The sequence below is a fragment of the Martes martes genome (genome assembly GCF_963455335.1).
Source record: "Martes martes genome assembly, chromosome: 5".
Lineage (NCBI taxonomy): Eukaryota > Metazoa > Chordata > Mammalia > Carnivora > Mustelidae > Martes > Martes martes.
In genome coordinates this window covers 115,808,128-115,828,837 of record NC_137892.1, presented here as the reverse complement: position 1 = coordinate 115,828,837, position 20,710 = coordinate 115,808,128, and the positions used below count along the sequence as shown (strand labels likewise).

Sequence of the window (20,710 nt, the reverse complement as noted above, 5' to 3'; positions counted from 1 at the left end):
GCAGTGAACACAATTCTATTTCTCAATCCTTTAAGGCAGCAAGGATTGGCTTCAGGTGGTCAGAACTGCTAAGATGCAATGTTCTTGCATGTCTTTTTCTAATAAATGAGTCTCAGGTTCTCATTCTCTGGCCTATGTCCTTATGTCTCCCAAAAGGTTCAGCATATCTTTGTTGGGAAGAAATCTTCACATTAAGTTTTAAGGCTATAAACACACCTAAACTCAGACGGGAATGTAGTAAGAGCCAACACCACCAGTTCTGTTTCTCATACCTATGTTTATTCTTTCTCTGAAGTCATCTGTTAGTTTGGTGACCACAAACCAACAGCTTGTAAGAAAATACATACAAGCCACAAAGGAAGAGAAAAACTTTTACCTAGGGTGGGACAGACTTGAATATGGGCTGGTCCACAAAGGATACCCTCTTCTCTACATCAGATCTGCAAAGTGGCTTTCTATTCTAGCATAGGTCTGGTACTTAAATGTTTGCTTCCTATTTACCTGCAGGGCAATGTGAACATTTCGCCTTTTCTCATATGAACAAGAGAGGTGAGATTTTTGGATTTTCACATACAGGTCCCTCAAACAACGTAACTTATCTGAGGTCAGACCACTACTGATACTAGCAATCAAATTTCTAACTCTTAAGAAGCTATTATTTTGCCCCACTGCGCTTTCACATGGTGTTTTCACAGCTGAATAAAAAATGCCCATCCTCTTATTAGGCATTAGGCATAACTAAAACTATAATCCCCCTAATGTCGGAGGTAAAGTTTCACATCTGTTCTTACCAACTTTGTATCCATGGTGTTACTAAATGTCTCTAGATGCAGTTTTTGTATGCGTAAAATGGGCTAACACTACTTTTTCCTACCTTAAAGGATTCAGGTAAGGGTTAACAGGAAAATACCAGCCATTTTCTTGACTAAAATTTACTTCGTTTAATTAATCTCTTACTTTTTTGTAAATTTTTAAAAAAGATTTTATTTATTTAATAGAGAGTGAGCGAGCTTGCCAAGGAGGCAGAGAGGCAAGCTGTGAGAGAGGGAAAAAGCAGGCTCCCTGCTGGGGGGGGGGGGGTTCTTGATCCCAGGACCCTGGTTCATGACCTGAGCCAAAGGCAGAAGCTTAACCAACTGAGCCACCTATGAGCCCCATTTGATCTTATTTTAAACTTATTTACTAGACTTCAAGATCATTTCTCTATCTTAATTAATTCTCAAAAAGAGGATGAGCTAGCCAATTATTTTAGAACTTTATACCAAATAAGCTGTGGAATCTATTATGTTCTCCCTCAGGAGTTTAATAAAAACATTAATTTCACTTCTGGGGTTTGTTCCTTGCCTTTCCCTCTAAAGCATATAAAATACAAACATTAAACATTTTTAAGTAACATAGGAAGGCACTTCATTGTGTCCTAATAAGACACCAAAAAGGGGGTAGGGAGGAAGCCAAGCTAGTAACTGTGGGTGGTAGATATTTGGCAAAAGTAGAAAAATATTTTTCTACTTTTCTAAAATATTAATAATAAAACTTTCTCAGAGGAACAGAAAGATTAAATCACCTTAAGAAGAAAAGGGATATCAATGTACTACTCCATCTTAGTAATCATGCTGTCTTCCTAACATGGACAACACTTAGTATTATGATGGTGTTTTGGAACTAATGGTGAGACGTTCTGTGAAATCAATCTCCAGGTTCACAACTATGATTTAAAAATTAAAAATCAGAATCTATTTATATGTAACTGCAATGAAACTGTTTCATATATGCATGTATATACACATCCATATATAAAATACATTTGTAACTATGCTCAAAATTTTGAAAACCATCAATTTATGAAACTGTAACCTTAATAAGAATATAAAGTAGCAACAAAACTACCCTCTCCGGGCACCTGGCTAATCCAGTCAGTAGAGCATGTGACTGGATCTCAGAATGGTGAGTTCAAGCCCCACACTGGGCATGAAGCCTACATATAAAAAATAAACAAAACCTATGTACTCTTAAAAAAAAAAATCTCAAAATCTAATTTCTCAAGTGTGTCCTCTAAAAACCTGCAACACTCTATGGTGTTTGAAAATGAAGATTCCTAAGGCCTGCCCCAAGACTGAATCATAAGACCCTCCCCTGGTCGGAATGCAGACTTAAATTTTAGCAAGCATTTTTGCTTTAGGTTTTCCTAAGGTAAAGGTATTTATGTCTCATGTGAATGCTCACCGAAGGGTGACCTCAGCAGAGGAGGATTTCAGTCATTCCAGAGGTGAAAGGCTGACTAGTACCCCCTTGCTTGAGCTTTACAAGAACTTTTCATAAATTCTTTTAAGACTTGAGCAGTAAGATGCAACAGCATCTGTCCTCTTTGCTCCACCCCTTCTACATGCAACACGAAGGTATTTATTATCAGCAATTCATCCTAACCCTTACCTATTTTCAGTATTCTTTAACTACTATCCAAAAATTCTACAGGAAAAATATTCAAGTACTATGACTTAATTAAAACTAATTTCTGGGGAACCTGGCTGGCTCAGGCAGTGGAGGATGTGACTTGATCGCATTGTGAGCTTGAGCCCCATAATGGGTAAAAAGTTTTCGTAAAAATAAAATCTTTTGGGGAGACTGGGTAGCTGTCCATTAAGCATCAGACTCCAGGGTTTCAGTTCAGGTCGTTATTTCATGGTTGTGGGACTGAGCCCATGTTGTGCACCCCCACTCAACAGGAGTTTGCTTGAGATTTGCCTCTGCTCCTCCCCGCCCTAACTTGGCTTGCTTGTGAGCTCTCTCTCAAAATTTAAAAAACAAAACAATGAATCGATTTTTTAAAAAACCCTTAAAAAATAAAAATAAATATGGGCGCGTGGGTGGCTCAGTGGGTTGAGCCTCTGCCTTTGGCTAAGGTCATGATCTCAGGGTCCTGGGATCGAGCCCCACATCAGGCTCCCTGCTCAATGGGGAGCCTGCTTTCCCCTCTCTCTCTGCCTGCTTCTCTGTCTACTTGTGATCTCTGTCAAATAAATAAATTTTTAAAATCTTTAAAAAAAAAATAGATAAAAATACCTTCTGAGAAAAACCAGGTGAAGTGTACCAAAGACCTCTGGTACAAAGTCCTGTGAATCTATAAAATAAAGTTTTAAAACTAGCTACCTTCTTAATTGAGGACTGATAGCCAAAATTTTGAGGAGGAAGAATACTGGGGCTTAACAGTCATTTTGTGCAAGACAAGAGAAAGAGAGAAAGGATCCTCACCTAATGTAAAGGTGAAACAAATGTAATATAGAGTATTTAATAAGCTAGAATTCAAAAAGTGACAAATTATAGTAAGGATAAAAATATTTTCTAGTATTTAAGTTCTACTTTAGGTCTGAATTTTATTGATGATTCTAGATTTGACTAAGTTAAGCTTTTATTCACCCACTGATAAAATTATGGTATTTGCTTAAGATTTCTAGCATTACAATTATTCCTATACCTAAATAGGTAAGACTTCTTGGAGTGAAAACGATTATCAAAATTCCCTTTCCATAGGAATACTTCAAACAAAACAAAAATGTTTACCAACAACTCTTACCTCTTACGCTGAAAGTTTTTTTTTATGCTGATATATTAAAAAAAAAAGAAAAAAGAAAAAAATGGTGATGTATTGTTTATCAGCATTCACTTCACAGCAACCTCAATCACCTTATCTCTGACCTAGGATTACAATCTTTTCCTTCCTGTTTACAATAGTTTAATAGTGCACAACTGATTCTCATTTTCTTCTTTCAAATTCTGGTTGCCAAGCTCCAATTGTAAGAGGAAATTCTTGTAAAAATATTTTACAGTAAAAAATAAAGAAACAAAAAACTAAGGTATTGTATTTTAGGCAAGCAAACAGGTCCTGAAGAATTTGACACCCCAAAAATTCTGGAGGGTTAGTTGCGACAGCCCCATTGACAAGACTTCCCTCCAATAAACAGAAAACAAAAAGAAAGCTTTCCTTCCCAAAATTATGTTCTCTTAAAGAATCTACAGTAAGCAAAATTTATATGCAGTTAACCACATGAAAAATAATAATCCAGATTCATTTCAATTCAAGCAGTTGTTTCAGAAATAACTTCTGCCTTAAATTAACAACAGGTTAAATCATAAAGGAGGGAAAACTAAAAAGCAAACTTATTCTGGTTCACATGCTATCTCTGGAGATTGGTTATTATATCAAAACTTAATCTCAGGACAAGTGAAATTAATTTAATAAGCTGCAAACAGAAAATTTTACATAAATAAAAGTATATATCTAAGCCCCCCAAAATTAAAAATTAAAGCCAGTATACACACTTCTGGGCATTTATAATCAAAAACACATTCTCCAAGAGATATTTGCACACCCATGTTCACAGCAGCATTTTTCACAATACCTGAAAAGTGGAAACCAAGCACCCATCAACAGATATATGGATCAATAAAATGTGGTTATGTACATACAATGAAATACTACTCTGCCTTAAAATGGAAATCCTGTCACATGTTACACATGGATGAACCTTGAGAACATTATGCTAAGTGCAGTAAGCCAGAAACAAAAAAAGACTGTATGATTCCACTTATAAAACATAATTGAAGTAGTCAAAACCAGACAAACAGAGAATTTGGTGGTTGTCAGGGACTAGGAGAAAGTGGAAACGGAGAGTTCTTTAATGGGTCTAGAGTTTTAGTTTTACAAGATTAAGTTCTGGAGATCTGTTTCACAATGTGAATGTACTTAACACTAGTTACTGAACTATACACTTAAAAATGCTTAAGATGGGGGGTGCCCTGGAGCACCTGGGTGGCTCAGCTGGTTAAGCAGATCTGTCTTTGGCTAGGGTCATGATCCTGGAGTCCCAGGGCTGAGTCCCTTGCTGGGCTCTGCACTCTGCGGGGAGCCTGCTTCTCCCTCTGCCCCTCCCCACTCATGCTCTCTTTCTCTCTCAAATAAACAAATAAAATCTTCAAAAAAAAAAAAAAAAAAGACCGGGGGGTGCCTGGGTCATGCAGTTGGTTAAGCAATCCACTCCTGATGTCAGCTCAGCTCATGATCTCTGGGTCCCGTCATGGAGCCCTACATCAGGCTCCAAGCTCAGCAGAGTCTGCTTAAGTTTCTCTCCCACTGCCCCTTCCCCTGCATGCCCTCACTCTTTAAAATAAATAAATCTTTTAAAAAACGGTTAAGATGGGAGGGGTGCTTCCTGGATGGCTCAGTCAGTTAAGCATCCAACTATTGATCTGTGCTCAGCAGGGTGTCGGCTAGAGATTCTCTGTCCCCCCCCACCCCACCTCTCCCTCTGGTCTCTCTCTTAAATAAGTCTTTTTTTAAAAATGGTTAAGATGACACATAGTAGGTGTTTTTTACTTTTTTTTTTTATTTCAATTGTGTATCTACCTAACAGAGGAGAAAGTCTGATGAGAAGCAGTTTATTTTCATGATAGTAAAGGAATGATTAGTACAAGGGATATAACAGTAACTACACTGAGGAAAAACAGGACAACGTGACCTGAGGGAGAATCTAAGTGAACATCAGCAATGAGGGTAGATGTGGAACCCCAAGAATACCGCATCACCTGTATAACCTGATCCTCTGATGAGCAATTATCAGAGACCTAAACTGAGAAACAATCCCTATTCTATATATTCTATGGCAACCGAATGCAATACGTGATCATTTACTGGAGGAAGAAAAAAACTTTAAAGGACATTATTGGAAAAACTAACAAAATAATGTGATATGGGCTACAAATTAGGTAAAAGTACTCTGTTTCTTGCATTTAAAAACTCTACTGATCTTAAGAAATAAATGCACAAGTGGGCGCCTGGGTGGCTCAGTGGGTTAAAGCCTCTGCCTTCGGCTCAGGTCATGGTCCCAGGGTCCTGGGATCGAGTCCGGAACCAGGCGGGCTCTCTGCTCAAGGAGCCTGCTTCCTCCTCTCTCTGCCTGCCTCTCTGCCTACTTGCGATCTCTGTCAAATAAATAAATAAAATCTTTAAAAGAAAAAAAAAAAAAAAGAAAGAAATGCACAAGTATTAAGGGGTAAAAGAGAATGCTGTATGCAACCCACTCTCAAAATAGTTCAAGAAAAAACACTGAAAGAACAATAAAGCAAACATGACAAAATGCTAAAAATTAGTGAATCTAGATAAAGCTTATTTTATTACATGGCGCCTGGGTGGCTCAGTCAGTTAAGCATCTGCCTTGGCTCAGGTCAAGATTCCAGGGTCCTGGGATCAAGCCTCACGTCAGGCTCCCTGCTCAGCCCGGAGTCTGCTTCTCCCTCTCCCTGCCACTCTGCCCACTTGTGCTTTCTCTATCAAATAAATAAATAAAATCTTTAAAAAAATAATCATAAAGCTTATTAAGAGTTCTCTGCTGTGTGAAATTTCAAGATAGAGGTTTTCAGTATCAGTTTTGTGGGGTTTTTTTTTTTTTTTTGGTTTTCAATTAGTTTTAAAAAATATAATCTTGGGGCGCCTGGGTGGCTCAGTGGGTTGAGCCTCTGCCTTCGGCTCAGGTCATGATCTCACAGTCCCGGGATCGAGCCCTGCATTGGGCTCTCTGCTCGACGGGGAGCCTGCTTCCCCCTCCCTCTGACTGCTTCTCTGCCTGCTTGTGATCTTTGTCTGTCAAATAAATAAATCCTTTAAAAAATATATATATATATGTATATATATATAAAATCTTAAATTTAGTTCACCTCAGCTCCACCAAAACATTTTAAGCAAAGAATGTTTATAAAAAAGAAAATTTGGGGGCACCTGGCTGACTCAGTGAGTACAGCACGGGCCTCGATCTCAGGGTCATGAGTTCAAACCCCACAGTGGGTGTGAAGCCTACTTAAAATAAGAAATTGAGGGGCGCCTGGGTGGCTCAGTGGGTTAAAGCCTCTGCCTTCGGCTCAGGTCATGATCTCGGGGTCCTGGGATCAAGCCCCGCATTGGGCTCTCTGCTCAGCAGGGAGCCTGCTTTCTCTCCCTGCTTCTCTTCCTACTTGTGATTTCTGTCTGTCAAATAAATAAATAAAATCTTAAAAAAAAAAAATTAAAAAAATAAGTTCTACTTCAGCAGAAATGCCAGCAAACACACCTCAAGTACCACTAGGCACAAAATCTATATCCAGACACAACTATGTTAATTATTCAGAGGGTATAAAACTAAGTCCCAGCCCTAGAAGCCAACTTAATAGGCAAGACCAAAATGTAACACTCGTTGCCAAAAGAGACTACAGACTTTAGAGGGAAAGGAATCACTGTGGATCAGCGATCAGGCAAAGAGCTTCACAAGAAAGGACCACACCTAGAAGGGCACAGGTAGATTTACTGAAAAAGCAAAACAGGGAGTGGTAAAGGGTGGTTCCACATTTCTGAATGCTAATAACCAACTTTGTGGTCTAAAAAAGTAGTTTAATAAAGTGAAACACTGAGTAGGCGTGGTAAAAACCAGCTGATGACCAGATGTATTAGAAATCACCAGTCAGTAACCTGACTCCCCCTTCCAGGAGGCAGATAAGAATTCAGAGGCTGAAACAAGCAATAAAATAAAGATCATCCACCTGGCAGAAAGAGAAGGCATATTGGAGAGGGTGTTTGTTACGAGGGAGGGCACTGCTAATGAGGGTTTATGAAAAGTGTGGTGAATGGAAAACACTACTCTCTTAAAGGGAGACCAATGAAGGCTTCTGATTATACAATGATGGAATTAAATGTGTCTCAATCACTTTGTTAAAAACAAGCTCAGCTATGCTAGCCTGGTCCTATCATTTAATAAGTGCAAAGAAAAGCACAAAATTATCTTCCTTTTGCAAACTTTGAAATGTGTCATTCTCAAAGGTGAGCCCTTGTCAATGTTTTAAAAGCGTATGGGAAGCAGAGACACTCTAACGACTAAATTTCTCTGAGACTAACTTTTTCTTTAGGACAAAGCCCATAACTTCCTCACAAGCCATCTGCCCCAAGGGGTTAATGGGTAGAAAGATTAAGAAACATTCTGTACCATACATTATGCAAGCATCTCCTAGTTATCTCACTCCCTGGTAAAATATAAACGCTATCCTTCTTTATTAAAAGGGTAAAGTTATACCTCACAGATATTACATGAAGCTTCTACAAATCATTTCAAGGTATTTTAAAGAGATTATACTGCAATGCAACAGGACTTAGCTTGAGTGGCCAAACAAATGACATTAATTAATTCTGCAACTTAGGAGCTACTTCTTCAAAGTCTTAAGAGTTAATACATATAGCACTTACTGTGTGCCAGAACTATTTTCGTACATACTTATTGGGCCAGGGTATGAATCCAAGCACTCAGACGCCAGGTTCTTTGCTGTTGTTGCTGCTCCTGCTGCTACTACTGCCTCCCCTCATTTCATCAAGTGACTCTACCCCTCTCCTCCACCTCCACTTCCCCACTAAGGGAGTGCAGGAGCTGACAGGTCCACATGCTCTTTCTCCCATGGAGACAGACAGGCTTCAGAACTTGGAATTTTTCTGGTTTTTGAGATAATAAGCAGCCTATCATCAAGCACATTAATGCTTCAACAATGAAATGAAAAAACATTCATACTAAATGGGATATATAGATATAATAGTCTCACAGAAATTCAGTCAGGTTAGGTTTCCCCACTAAAAGTTATAAAAAGTTCAGTTTTCAGAGCTTTTTGTACATTGGAATTGAAGCTAAGTAACTTCAAAGAACTGTCGTCTGCATTAATTAAGAATATGTATCAACAGGGGCACCTGGGTAGCTCAGTCTATTAAGCACCAAGTCTTGGTTTCAGCTTAGGTCTTGCTCTCAGGACCCGAAAATCAAGCTGCACCCCAGGGCAAAGTCTGCTTGAGAATCTCTGCCTCTCTCTCCCTCTTTGCTCTTCCCCCACTCACAGGCACTTGTGAACTCTAAAATTTAAAAAATCTTTAAAGAAAAAAAAAATGCATAATTGCTCATCTTAGGGCCTAGTACACAGTAAGGAGGCACAATATATGGTAATTATCAAAGTTAAAGTGTATTCAATTTTAATAACTGTGACTATGGATGATGTTTTTAATTAAAAACTCCCAAGTACTATAAGAGCAATTTGCAGGGACTATGGCTACCCAAATGTGCAAGACGGTAGGGAGGATAACTTTATCAAGATAAAAACAAAATATGTGGGGTGCACCAGGGTGGCTCAATGGGTTAAGCCTCTGCCTTCAGCTCAGGTCATGATCTCAGGGTCCTGGGATGGAGCCCCTCATCGGGCTCTCCACTCAGCGGGGAGCCTGCTTCCCTTTCTCTGCTTGCCTGTCTGCCTGCCTGTGATCTGTCAAATAAATAAAAAATCTTAAAAAATAAAATAAAATGCACCAATTATGACCTAAAATACCAGGAAATATCCTTTAAAAGTAACTGATGGGGGGATGTTTGGGTAGCTCAGTTGGTTAAGCAGCTGCTTACGGCTCAGGTCATGATCCCACAGTCCTGGATCTAGTCCCACATTGGGCTCCTTGCTCAGCGGGAAGCCTGCTTCTCCCTCTCCCTGCCCCTCCCACAGCTTCTGCAGGCTCTCTCTCTGACAAATGAATAAATAAAACCTTAAAAAAAAAAAAAAAGTAACTGATGGGGGAGGGAGGCTGCATAAAAGTTTTAAAATAACACCTTTTTTTTTTTAAGATTTTTATTTATTCATTTGACAGATAGAGATCACAAGTAGGAAGAGAGAGAGAGGAGGAAGCAGGCTCCCCGCTGAGCAGAGAGTCCGATGCAGGGCTCAATCCCAGGACCCTGAGACCATGACCTGAGCCGAAGGCAGAGGCTTAACCCACTGAGCCACCCAGGCGCCCCGTAAAATAACATCTTTTTAACCATAAAAATTTACTCCATCTTTTAAGTCTATCCAATCCTCTTTTATAACATCATGGATAGCTTTTGGGGAGGGCAAGGGGTTAAACACTAATAATTTAGAGTTTAAGCTCCCAATGATGTACGTTCAAACAGTCCTCTAAAAACTTACCTGGATAACTAGGTTTAAAAATTAAAAATTAAAAATTAAAATTAAAAATTAAAAAGTGGAGACAACAACAGATAGAGAAAACATTTATACTTCAATCTTTTGGAAAGTACAAATAGTAATAACATCTGGATGATATTCAAATTATTACTCCTTACTAGTAAATTCTTTTTCAAAAATAACTATCCAAAAAATTGTAATTGCCACAACATGGCAAAAAAAAATTTTTTTTTAAGATTTTATTTATTTATTTTGACAGAGAGATCACAAGTAGGCAGAGAGGCAGGCTGGGGGGCGGGGCAAGTAGCAGACTCCCTGCTGAGCAGAGAGCCCGATGCAGGGCTGGATTCCAGGACCCTGAGGATCATGACCTGAGCCGAAGGCATAGGCTTAACCCACTGAGCCACTGAGGCGCCCCCATGGCAAAATATTTTTAAGAGCAGACAAATCTTAACCTCAATTTTGTATATCACTTAGAGAAATACAGTTGACATTTTCCTAAGAAAATGAATACTTATATAAAAGGATCTTTCTAATTATTAATGTAAACAACTCATCAGTTTGCAAATTCTTCAACAGAATTCCCTTGGTCCTGGCTCCAAGATACTAAAAGGCAGTTTCACATTTTCTGTTTCCATTATGAATTCTAAGTCCTTTTAATATTTCTTTTATATTATGTTTAATGGGACCCACCACACAGGGGCCTAAATGATTTCTCAACAGACTTTTTTTTTTTTAAATTTATTCAATTTATTTCTCTATTCCTATTTTACCAAAAACAGTCTGTTCAACAACTTACAGTTTTAACCTTTAAAATTATTTTCCAACTCCGCCATCCAGCACTTAACAAATGCTGATCTTGTGCTCAGCGAGCTTCAAATCTGACATTTTGTGATTCTTTTCTCAACCAGTGGACTCCACTGTTGCCAAAACATCCCAAAACCATGTACGAATTAGAAACCCCATTTCCAAAAATGCCCAAAGCGTTCACTAAATTAAACTGAAGGGCAATCATACTTTAAAAGCAAGCAGCTATTGCCTGGTTGAGAGAGAAACAAAGAGTTCTATCATTTCTACCTACCAAGGTAACGCCCCATCAAAATCATAAGCTAAATGGTAGTGGTAAAAATAAAGAAGTATATTAGAACAGGATTGTTTTCAAATCATAAGACAACTGCATACTGTTCAAAAAGGGCATCTTTATCTACTAATATCTTGTATTTTAGTATAAAATAATGTAAACATAAAACATGTATTTTAATATAAACATAAAATATGTAATTTTAGGCAATTTACTAATCTCTCTGAACCTCAGTGTCTTTATCTGTGCAATGGGGTTAGTGGAATTTATTCTACTGGAGTTCCCAGAAAGTAAACCGAAAACAGTGTATAAAAAGTGCCCAGTGCCAAGCTTAAGAGTAGGAACTATATAGTAGCTATTGTTAATTACATTAAAGACTGGCAACCTTCCTAGATGATGGGAAGATGCAGAAAGTGAAAATCAAATATTATTGGAGGAATGAGTTTTAAAAGGCTAAACACCGCTATTCTATTGTAAAGACTAAGGTAACTGTTTAAAATTGACCCAAGGGAAAAAGATTAAAGTTATGAACTACCAAACTCCTAGCAGGCCTATTTGCAAGTCTAATTACCATTTCTATAATAAGGATCTGGATCTGCCACCCAAGTGGCCCATCCCCCCACGTATTGCTTGCTTTCTAATTATATCCCAATCAAAATTAACCAATAACTTTTAAAACAGGTTTAACAAATTTATGGTCCTACTATTTTGGCAAAACTACTCCCTAAAAATTACTTATCTCCAAATATGGTACAAGGATCACCTGCATCAGAATCATCTTGGTTAGGGGGTATAGCTCAGTGGCAGAGCATTTGACTGCAGAATCATCTTGGTTAAAACTGCAAACTGCAGTGGAGCTCAGAAATCTTAAGCACATCTGTTTAGAGGAACACTGCCCAAAATGTTTAGCAAAATCATTCTATGTTAAAACCACCCAAAGTGTAAGTAACTTAACCTCCACTTACTTTCTTGCAAGATCTGCCACTAGAGCAAGCTCTGTTCTGCTGGTAATGTGTACCTGAATTAATCTGGGAATTTGGGGAGAACAGGGCCAATAAATATCAAGAAATAAGGATGCACTTCATAGGCACAAATAAGTACTTAGACCATCTTTCATTTTTTTAGAGAACATGAGCGCAAACTACATAAACCTTTTAAGAGCCCCCCACAGAATCTTATGAAGCTTAAACTTAATTCCATCAAGAACTTTGCTTTAAAAGAGTGCACAGTGAAGTATGGTCTGTCTTACACATAAAAGGCTGAAAATTAACCTCATTAGAAGCCCCAAGTCCATTAAAACATGCCTGGCATAGTTTGTGTTTGTAACATTTGGTTATCTAGTTTATAAATTGAGTTTTTAAATCTGTTTTTAATACCATGATGTTTGTTACAGGATTCTTTACACTCAAACTAGGTTTTTAATGTCCAACAATTCCTCACCTCAAAAAAAAAAATCATCACAGTCCAACATGCTATGGAAGAGCACACTTTCCATATAGCATACACACTGCTTTAGTAGTGGGTGTCCTCAAACTGTCTGGGTCAGAAAGTGACTGACACTTGCCTCTGTGCTATCTTACTGTGGGAACCCTTTATTAACACCTTGGGATATAAGCAGAATAATCACCAAAAAAATAGTGTGTTAAAAATGTACAACTCAATATAAGCATTCAAGCATACTACTTGATGACCTAAATTCTTGACCTGGATGCTTAGTATAAGCTACTAATACCACTACTCACTGCTTCACCAGAATGGCTGTATATTTTTCCCACCAAAAGTAGAGCTATTGCACCATACGTTTCATGGTCTCTGTAAAGAAAAAAAATCATTGTCTTGGTTTATATTTCCTTAAAAAAACAAGTAACTTTTCTACAAATTGTTTTACGAACTTAGTGAAACCTAAAGTTTTTTAAAGAAATCACCTCAATTCTTTTTAATGCAACCGTACCCCATAGACACACACACAAAGTCAGTATTTGTAAAAGGTCAATTCTGAAATAGAACTAGCTACAACCTTTAATAAGCAAGTACCACAAAATTAAAATGTGCAAGTTTTTATGCATAAACATTTACTTCATGACTCCTCAATTCATATCAGATCCAAAAAAAACGGAATTCAAGAGAAATTTTTCAGGATTTCTAAGTGGCTTTAGAACTACTTTTCAAGATATTGGAGAACAGGACTAAACAGTTGAAATGATCGCTCTCTGTAGTTAGAAACCATAGGTCCCAGTAAATACTGTTCCTTAGGTATGGACTGAGAAAGCTGACACTACCTTTTCAGAAACTAGGGCTGAAGACTTTTACCCTTCGCAGATAATCCTGGCTGGTTTAATTTTTCTATATTTGGAATTATTAAAGTTGGATGTGTGTTTAAGGAATAGGTCTAAAGTATGCAAGCAGGCAAGAGATGTTCTATTATTTCTACTAACCCAAAATAAGAGATGAGAGGCTTTCAAAAAAGAGGCCCTCAGAGGGCTGTGGTTGTTGCCCCTCCAGTTTGCTCCTGAAGGAAAAGAACTATTTTTAAAACTTACGGAAATTCAACCAATGGGATACAATTGGAAAAAAATCTAAAATGTGGGAAATTCTGCCAAAGTCTATGGCTTAACAAACTTCAAGGAAATAAACAAAATGGCAAGAGAACTACAAATGAAAAATTTATGAAACTCATCAACCAATTGCAATGTATAAACTTTACTTGGATCCTAATTTAAACAAAACTTTGAAATGTTAATTCTGAGATACTGTGAAATTTTAACACTGACTGGCAGGCCATAGGATGACAAAAAGGAGCTGCTGCTGTTACTTTAGTTGCAATAAAAGAAGTACATTATGGCTTTAAAATCCTTATTTTTTCAGAGCTCTATACCACAATTCTTATGATGCAGAACATGTTTAGGATTTGCTTCAAAATTATCCAGTGGAGGTGGGCATATGATGAAACAAGAACGACTAATAGTTGATAAATGTCAAAGCAAGGATCATACATACATGGAGATTCATTTCCCATAATAAAAAAACAAAAAAATCATGGTACAACCACTGGTTTACAACAACCTGAAGGAATGCTTATTATAGAATGCTAAAAGAAACAAATGTGCTTATGCCAAAATTTCAAAAGCCTAAGGTTAAGGAAGAAAAGGGAGTAAGAAAACCAAACTGAATTTGTGGGTTAGTTGATTATTTTTATCTGCTCGTATTAGATTACTGTCATTACGTGTTGCTAATGAACTCAGGAGTAGGCAGGTAATTCCAACTACCTTAAGAGAGCTGGGTATAAAATACCAGTGAAGGAGCCCAGAATAAACTAAAAAAAATGAAGTGGCTCAGTCAGTTAAGCATCTGCCTTTGGCTCAGGTCATGATCTCAGATCAGGCTCCCCACTCAGCAAGGAGTCTGCTTCTTCCTCTTCTCCGTGCTCTCTCTCAAGTAAATAAAATCTTCCAAAAGAATTTTTTAAATAAAGAACGCCTCAAAGGGTTTTCATTTTCAAATAAATCCTATAAAATCAGTTTTTAATCAGATATTCAAGTATCTTCATTTTTAGGGTGACCATGTCATTTGTACGGTAGCCAAAGCAAGCTGCTTTTGAAGACATAAGGAGTAACAATCAAACTGGGATGGTACAGGAAAACCAGACCACCTGGTCACCCTATTCACCTTCTATAAACATAAACTGAGGAAGGAAGTTTGTTTGCTTGTTTGGGTTTGTGAACCGCCTAAAGTCAAATGAATTCACCTCATAAGAACTAGAGAGACTGGAGCCCAAAGAAGCATGGAGATTTGCCCAAAGTCACAGTATCAACTGGAGAGCCTGGCACTAGAAGTCAGACCCCAACTATTTAATAAGTGGTACTACCACCTTTTTTTTTTTTAATTACATGTGTCCTGTTCCTTTTTTCCACAAAAAGAATCTCCTCAAAAATGTGTTCTTCAATCAAATAACTAAAAATAAGGCAAAAAATAATACAATGGCAAGAAGGTAAAGAATGGCAAATGCTTACAAAGCCATATATTTATATAGGTCAACCTATACACACACACACACACACACCCTTCCTTATAAACACTTTTTTCTACATAGTGAGCAACTCTTCCAACTTTAAAAGACATTTCTGCACCATGGATGTCAGAATAAAATAATAAAAAAAAAAAAGCAGTAACTGGCCCTTTTCCTTAAGACTAAAGAAAACCATACACATACACAGAGGCACTTAGTCTCCCAAATGTTAATTCTCTTCTGGGTACCTCACTGAACAGGCAAGAACCAGAACTTCAGAGGCTGCCATGTGTTCTGCAATATACAGCTTAGGAAATGGGGACTCTCCAGAGCAGACGGTCTCACGGCTATTACCTGACTAAAGAATCTGCTTGGTTCCAATACTCATACCCTTTGTATTATCCCATACAGCTACTGAAGTCAGGATAGGCACTAAATTTCAGAAATATGCAATTTTTTACTGTTTAAAGGAAAATTTGCCAGCCCAATTTTCTAATATGAAAGGAGAAAAAGTATAGGCTTTAGACTCAGATCAACCTACATTTGAATCCTTACTTTGCCATTTATAAGCTCAATAATTGGCCGAATTAAATGAACCTCAATTTCCTCCTATATAAATGAAAAACATCACCACGGTTATAAAGACTAAAGCAAGTGGTACAATGTGGGGTACATAATAGGAAGCTCTTGTTACTTTACCCAAAGGTTTCATATATAGGATAAAAACGGTTTTTAAAGCAGCTGATTACTATAGTCATGGCAGAATCTATAAAGAGGATCTCCTGGATCATTATTTAACCCCAAAACTGCACATCAAGTACACAATGAAGGTAAAGGGCAGATTACAAAATATATGGGTAGATCTGTTTTTCCAAACTGTAGTACGAAAAAGAGATAACCAACTAGTCATCATTAGTCCAACAATAATTCCTTCAAATGCTAATTTTAAAAACACCTTTGTGTGTTGTTTCTTCACCAATTCCACTATGGTTACCTCCCAAATATAAGCTTCCAGCTGCAGGGACTATAACTCATAACATTTAAAATACTAGGAGGGTGCCTTACACACAGATGTGCTCAATACTGTTGAATGAAAAGTTGATAAGATTTCCTTAACAACCATTTAAAAAAGACATTAATGACAGAGACCTTTCACTTCAAAACATTAAAATGCAGAAGGTTCATAATAAAAATAGCTCCCTCCACCTAAGAAATTTTTGACTGTAAGCAGCACAGTTAGCAAAGCAGAACAAAACTCAAAAAATAAACTGCAATTCATCAAAGAAACTTTAAAAAAAATAAAACACCAACACAATGAGCACCTCAACAGAGGAAAGAACTATCCATTCCATTTCCAGGAACAACTTACCTTTTTTCACCTTCCTTTTGCAGATTTGAAATCCAGATTCTCACACAATCACTGGCCTTCACTTCTGTTTGATTCAATAGCATACACACTACTGAGTCTCTCTCTCCTTCACTATTAAATACATCAGTAGAAAGCACACTGGTCTTATTCTGCTTTCGAACTATGAAAACATAAGTGCAAAGGTCCTAATCCAAAATTCTCAAAAAAAGAAAAAAGAAGAAAAACAAAAAATTTCTGGAGTTAAACAATTTCATTAGTAATTATAGAGTTGCCCGGCTGGCTCTGTCGGTTAAGGGAAGGACTCTTGGTTTCAGCTATCGTGGGTCATGAGATGGAGCCATTATAGAGCTCCACACTCAGCGGGGAGTCTGCTTAAGAGTCTCTCCTTCTGACCTTCTCCCCCACTTCACATTTGCTCTAAAATTTAAAAAAAAAAATTAAAGAAGTGGGGCGCCTGGATAGCTCAGTCGGTTAAGCATCCACTCTGGGTTTCATGATCTCATGGGTCCTGAGATCAAGCCCTGTTGTGGGGGGAAGGGGGATGACACACCTCCCCACTAGGAGTCTCCTTGGATATTCTTCTCTCCCTCTGTCCCTTCACCCAACCCTGCTCTAATAAAATCTTAAAAAAAAAAAAAAAGGAATTCTAAAGGCTCCCATCATTTCCCTGCCCAAACATCCTAATTCAACTTGTATTTATTTTGTTCATGGTTTCTCCTGCCCTGTAACTGCCTTTCATATGTATTTCAAATTTATCCCCCCCAAATGTGAAAAAGATGATGGTGTCTTTATGCGAGGACAAGAGTTAAAAATAAAATATACTGGGCATCTGGGTGGCTCAGTGCTTAAGCGTCTGCCTTCGGCTCAGGTCTTGATCTCAGGGAGCTGGGATGGATCCCAGAGCTGGGATGGATCCCATCCGTAGCCTCCCTGCTCAGAAGGGAGTCTGCTTATCCCTCTGCCCCTCTCCCTGCTCATGCTCGCGTTCTCTCTCTCTTCAAATAAATAAAATTTTTAAAATAAAAGAAAATATAAAACATATTAAAGTAAGCCGTTTCCAAACAGGTGAGATACCCATCAGAGTGTGTGCTGTTGCAGGAAACAGAATGGAGAGCCGTGAATGGGAGTCTCTGCACTTCATATCTGCAAAAGAAGAGAATAAAAAGGTTAACTTAACTCTAGACTTAGAACACCTTTTTTACCTGTTTAAAGCAATGCCCACAAACATTTTAAATCAAAGATGAAAATGTGCTAAGTCAAAGGCTCCGGGGTGAATTCCACCTTCTTGGCCTTAATACACAAACTGTATCTACAGTACCAGAAATCAATATTTGAACATTCCTATATCACATCATCCTAACACTAAAGGGTAAGAAAATCTTAAAACTATCATTTTAATTAGCCAACTGTGCTTCCCTACTGCAGTTACCTAAGAGTAATTAGTGCTAACAGTAACAGTTAAGAGGTTCACTTCTAACAAATATTCTTCCCCCATAAGGAGTGACAGTTAACCTTTTGGGAACCCAAATGCATACACCCCTTTCTCCAACCTCGCTAAAGGTGAATTCAAGAAAAAAAGTGCCTCGCGAGCAAGCAGTGTCCCCCGCCCCGTACCAGGTTCTCGGCAAAACTCCTGCATTTTGCATTAACCCACCAGGCCACCGGAGTGGGTGCTCCAGGGCCAGGTCGCGGAAAGAGCCCGAGGGTGTGGGCTGCGCTCCGCCAGCTGGTCAGGCACCCGCGCCCCCCACCGGGTAACACACCTGCCCTCACAGGCGCGCACCTGGGGCGGAGACCGCCCTCTCCCGGCCTCGCGCGCCTGCCCCCACGAGAAGCGCGCGCCCCGCGCCGCACGGGACCCGAGGGCGTGCAGGCGGCGGGAGCCCGGGGTGCAGGGGCTGTCCTGACTCGCTCCCTCCCTGGGGACCAAGGGGGCCCGGGGACGTGCTGGGGGCTGGCACGGTACCTTTTGGACAGATCCATAAGGACCCCGGAGAAGAGCTTCTCCCCTAGACGGAACGACACGACGAGCGCGTCCTCAATGATGTGGTCCAGCGTGACCCGCACCTCGGAGCCGGGAATCAGCTGCGACACCGCGGAGTCCCCGCCCGCCGGCGGCACGAGCGCCGGGGCTGCGGGCTGGGGCAGCGGCGGTTCCTGGCGCTCCTCGGGAGCTGGGGGCTGCTCGGGCGGCGGTGCAGGGGAAGGTGGAAGGTCGGGTCTTTCCTGAGGCGCGGCTGCCGCCGGCTCCGCCACCCGGGCAGGCAGCTTCTCCTCAGCCTCCAGCTCCGGCCCCGCCGCCTCGGGGCTGCGGGCGAGCTCCCCCGGCGGCGGCGGTGGCGGCGGGAGCGGCGGCTCGTCGGCCTGAGGAGAAGACTGCTGCCCGTCGGCCTCGCCGTCCGGCACAGATGCTTCCGTTGCGGTGACCGGGAGGGGGTCAGTGCCGGCCTCGCTGCCGGGGATGGGCTCCATCTCCGGCTCGGCCTCGCCGGCGCCCCCCTCCCCGGGGGACGCTGCAGTCGCTGCCGCCTCTGCAGCCACGGCCGCCATTTTCTTCCTGGCTTCTCCCTCCTCCAGCTCGGGGCGCAGCGGCAGCGGCAACGCTGCTTGGTTCCCTGGGCCTTCCCCTCCCTCCCTTGAACAGTTTCGTCCCGCCCTTTCCCTGATGCTCGTTATTGGCACCGCGCCATTGGTTCCGTCCTACACCCCTCCCACACTTGTGACACACCATTGGCCAGATGGGGACGTCTATCACCCAGTCAGTCCCTCCCCCCATACAGAGTAGGAACTTCTCATTGGCCGGATGAATTGTCAAATGTTGAATCTTAGAGGAGGAGTAAGGGAACGGGGGAAGTCACAAAAGCGGAGCCATATACTTATCGCCTCTTTCTATTGGCTGGAAGAGGAAATAAAGTTTTACGGTTGGCCTACGCTCTTGCCCATTATCAGTCAGGCTTTCAGAGGTGGGATAAAGGAGAGAATCATGTGGCGTGCTAGTTCTTTCAAAGGCGACCGAGGGGAGGAGTAACAAGGGAATGCGGGAGGGGAGCCGCTTCCCAAGAATCCCTGCGCGGAGGTCCCTTAGAATAAATGTTATTTCTAGGCGCGGACCTGCTTGCGGCCGCGTGTGGGTACCACAGGCTTCTTTGAGAAGGCCAACTAAAGTTTGAAAATAATTGTCGACACTGTTTTGAGCGCCTACTAGGCTAGGCACCGTGCTAGGTGCTGGGGATAGAATGATGTGCAAGACATTCTCTATAACCTCGTGACAGACACTCCAGCCCCCACACGAAGAGAGTTTTTCTTGACTTTTATCCACTTTCTAGGAACAATGCACTTACTTATTTCAAAGTAGGAAAATGCTAATGGAACGAGGAGGGACACCATGCATACTGTATCAAGCTGATGAAGGTCCCAGACAGCAGTCTTGAGGCACTGGAGTTACATGTGAACATTGTTTACTCTCTCCAAATTGACTGGAAAGTGAACGCACCTGGTTCCTTGTTTAAGCCCTTTCCGTTCCTGGCCTCTTTTATGCCACAGGTTCAAAAAGTCTCTCTCTTCAATGTCCTGATGCTCCTACTTCCCTTCCCAATTTGAGTCTCTTGATTTGTTATGTCCTGAAGAATCTACTGAACTCATTTATTTCAGAATGCACCTCAGAATCAGCCTATTCTCCAGAAGAGATTATAAGAACTGAAATGAAATTCTAAATAATTATAGTTAACATTTATTGAGCACCTTCTCTGTATGAGGGCTTAGTACAAACCCTTAATAAATCATCTCCCTTAATCCTTATGCTACTCCTATGAGACAGGTAATATTATACTCATTTTACAGATAAAGAAACTGAAGCACAAAGAGGGTGCCCACTGTCAGCTAGTAAATTTCAGAGACAGAATTTCAGGTTTACATTGAAAGGACTGAAAATGGCAAAAACTAAGTATCACCATATGTTCTGATTATTTCAAGCCATGGGGCTCTTGGGAAAAGCCGATAGGAAATCCTAGCCACTGCAGGTTTAGCAACTCCAAAGTACTGGAAGGAAATTGAATTATTGAGTGTCCACTTTGTCCAAGATTTTCCCATAAGCTCTCATTTAAAAATCCTGTGAGTTAAGTCTTCTCCTTCTTCTTCAGATGAGAAAACTGACCCTTAACCAGGTTAAAGATCTTCTCAGAGGTCACACAGCTAGCAGCAGATCCTACCTAACCCACCTCTGCCAAATGTGTGACTATTCCACTCACTCAATCAT

At 40.2% G+C, this 20,710-nt stretch overlaps 1 protein-coding gene across 6 annotated transcripts in view; it reads right to left on the bottom strand.

Moving 5' to 3' along the window:
• Positions 1-19,086, bottom strand: part of PWWP2A (PWWP domain containing 2A) — a 37,587-nt gene extending 18,501 nt beyond the window's left edge. For all 6 annotated transcript variants that reach the window (XR_013966914.1, XM_080805062.1, XM_080805064.1 and 3 more), the window contains exon 1: positions 18,422-19,086. Coding sequence is in view for 5 of the 6 variants with exons in the window: in XM_080805062.1 (XP_080661188.1) it covers positions 18,422-19,005 (584 nt within the window). In the remaining variant the exon portion in view is untranslated. The remainder of the gene's footprint in view (positions 1-18,421) is intronic.
• Between the last annotated feature and the right edge of the window lie 1,624 nt (positions 19,087-20,710).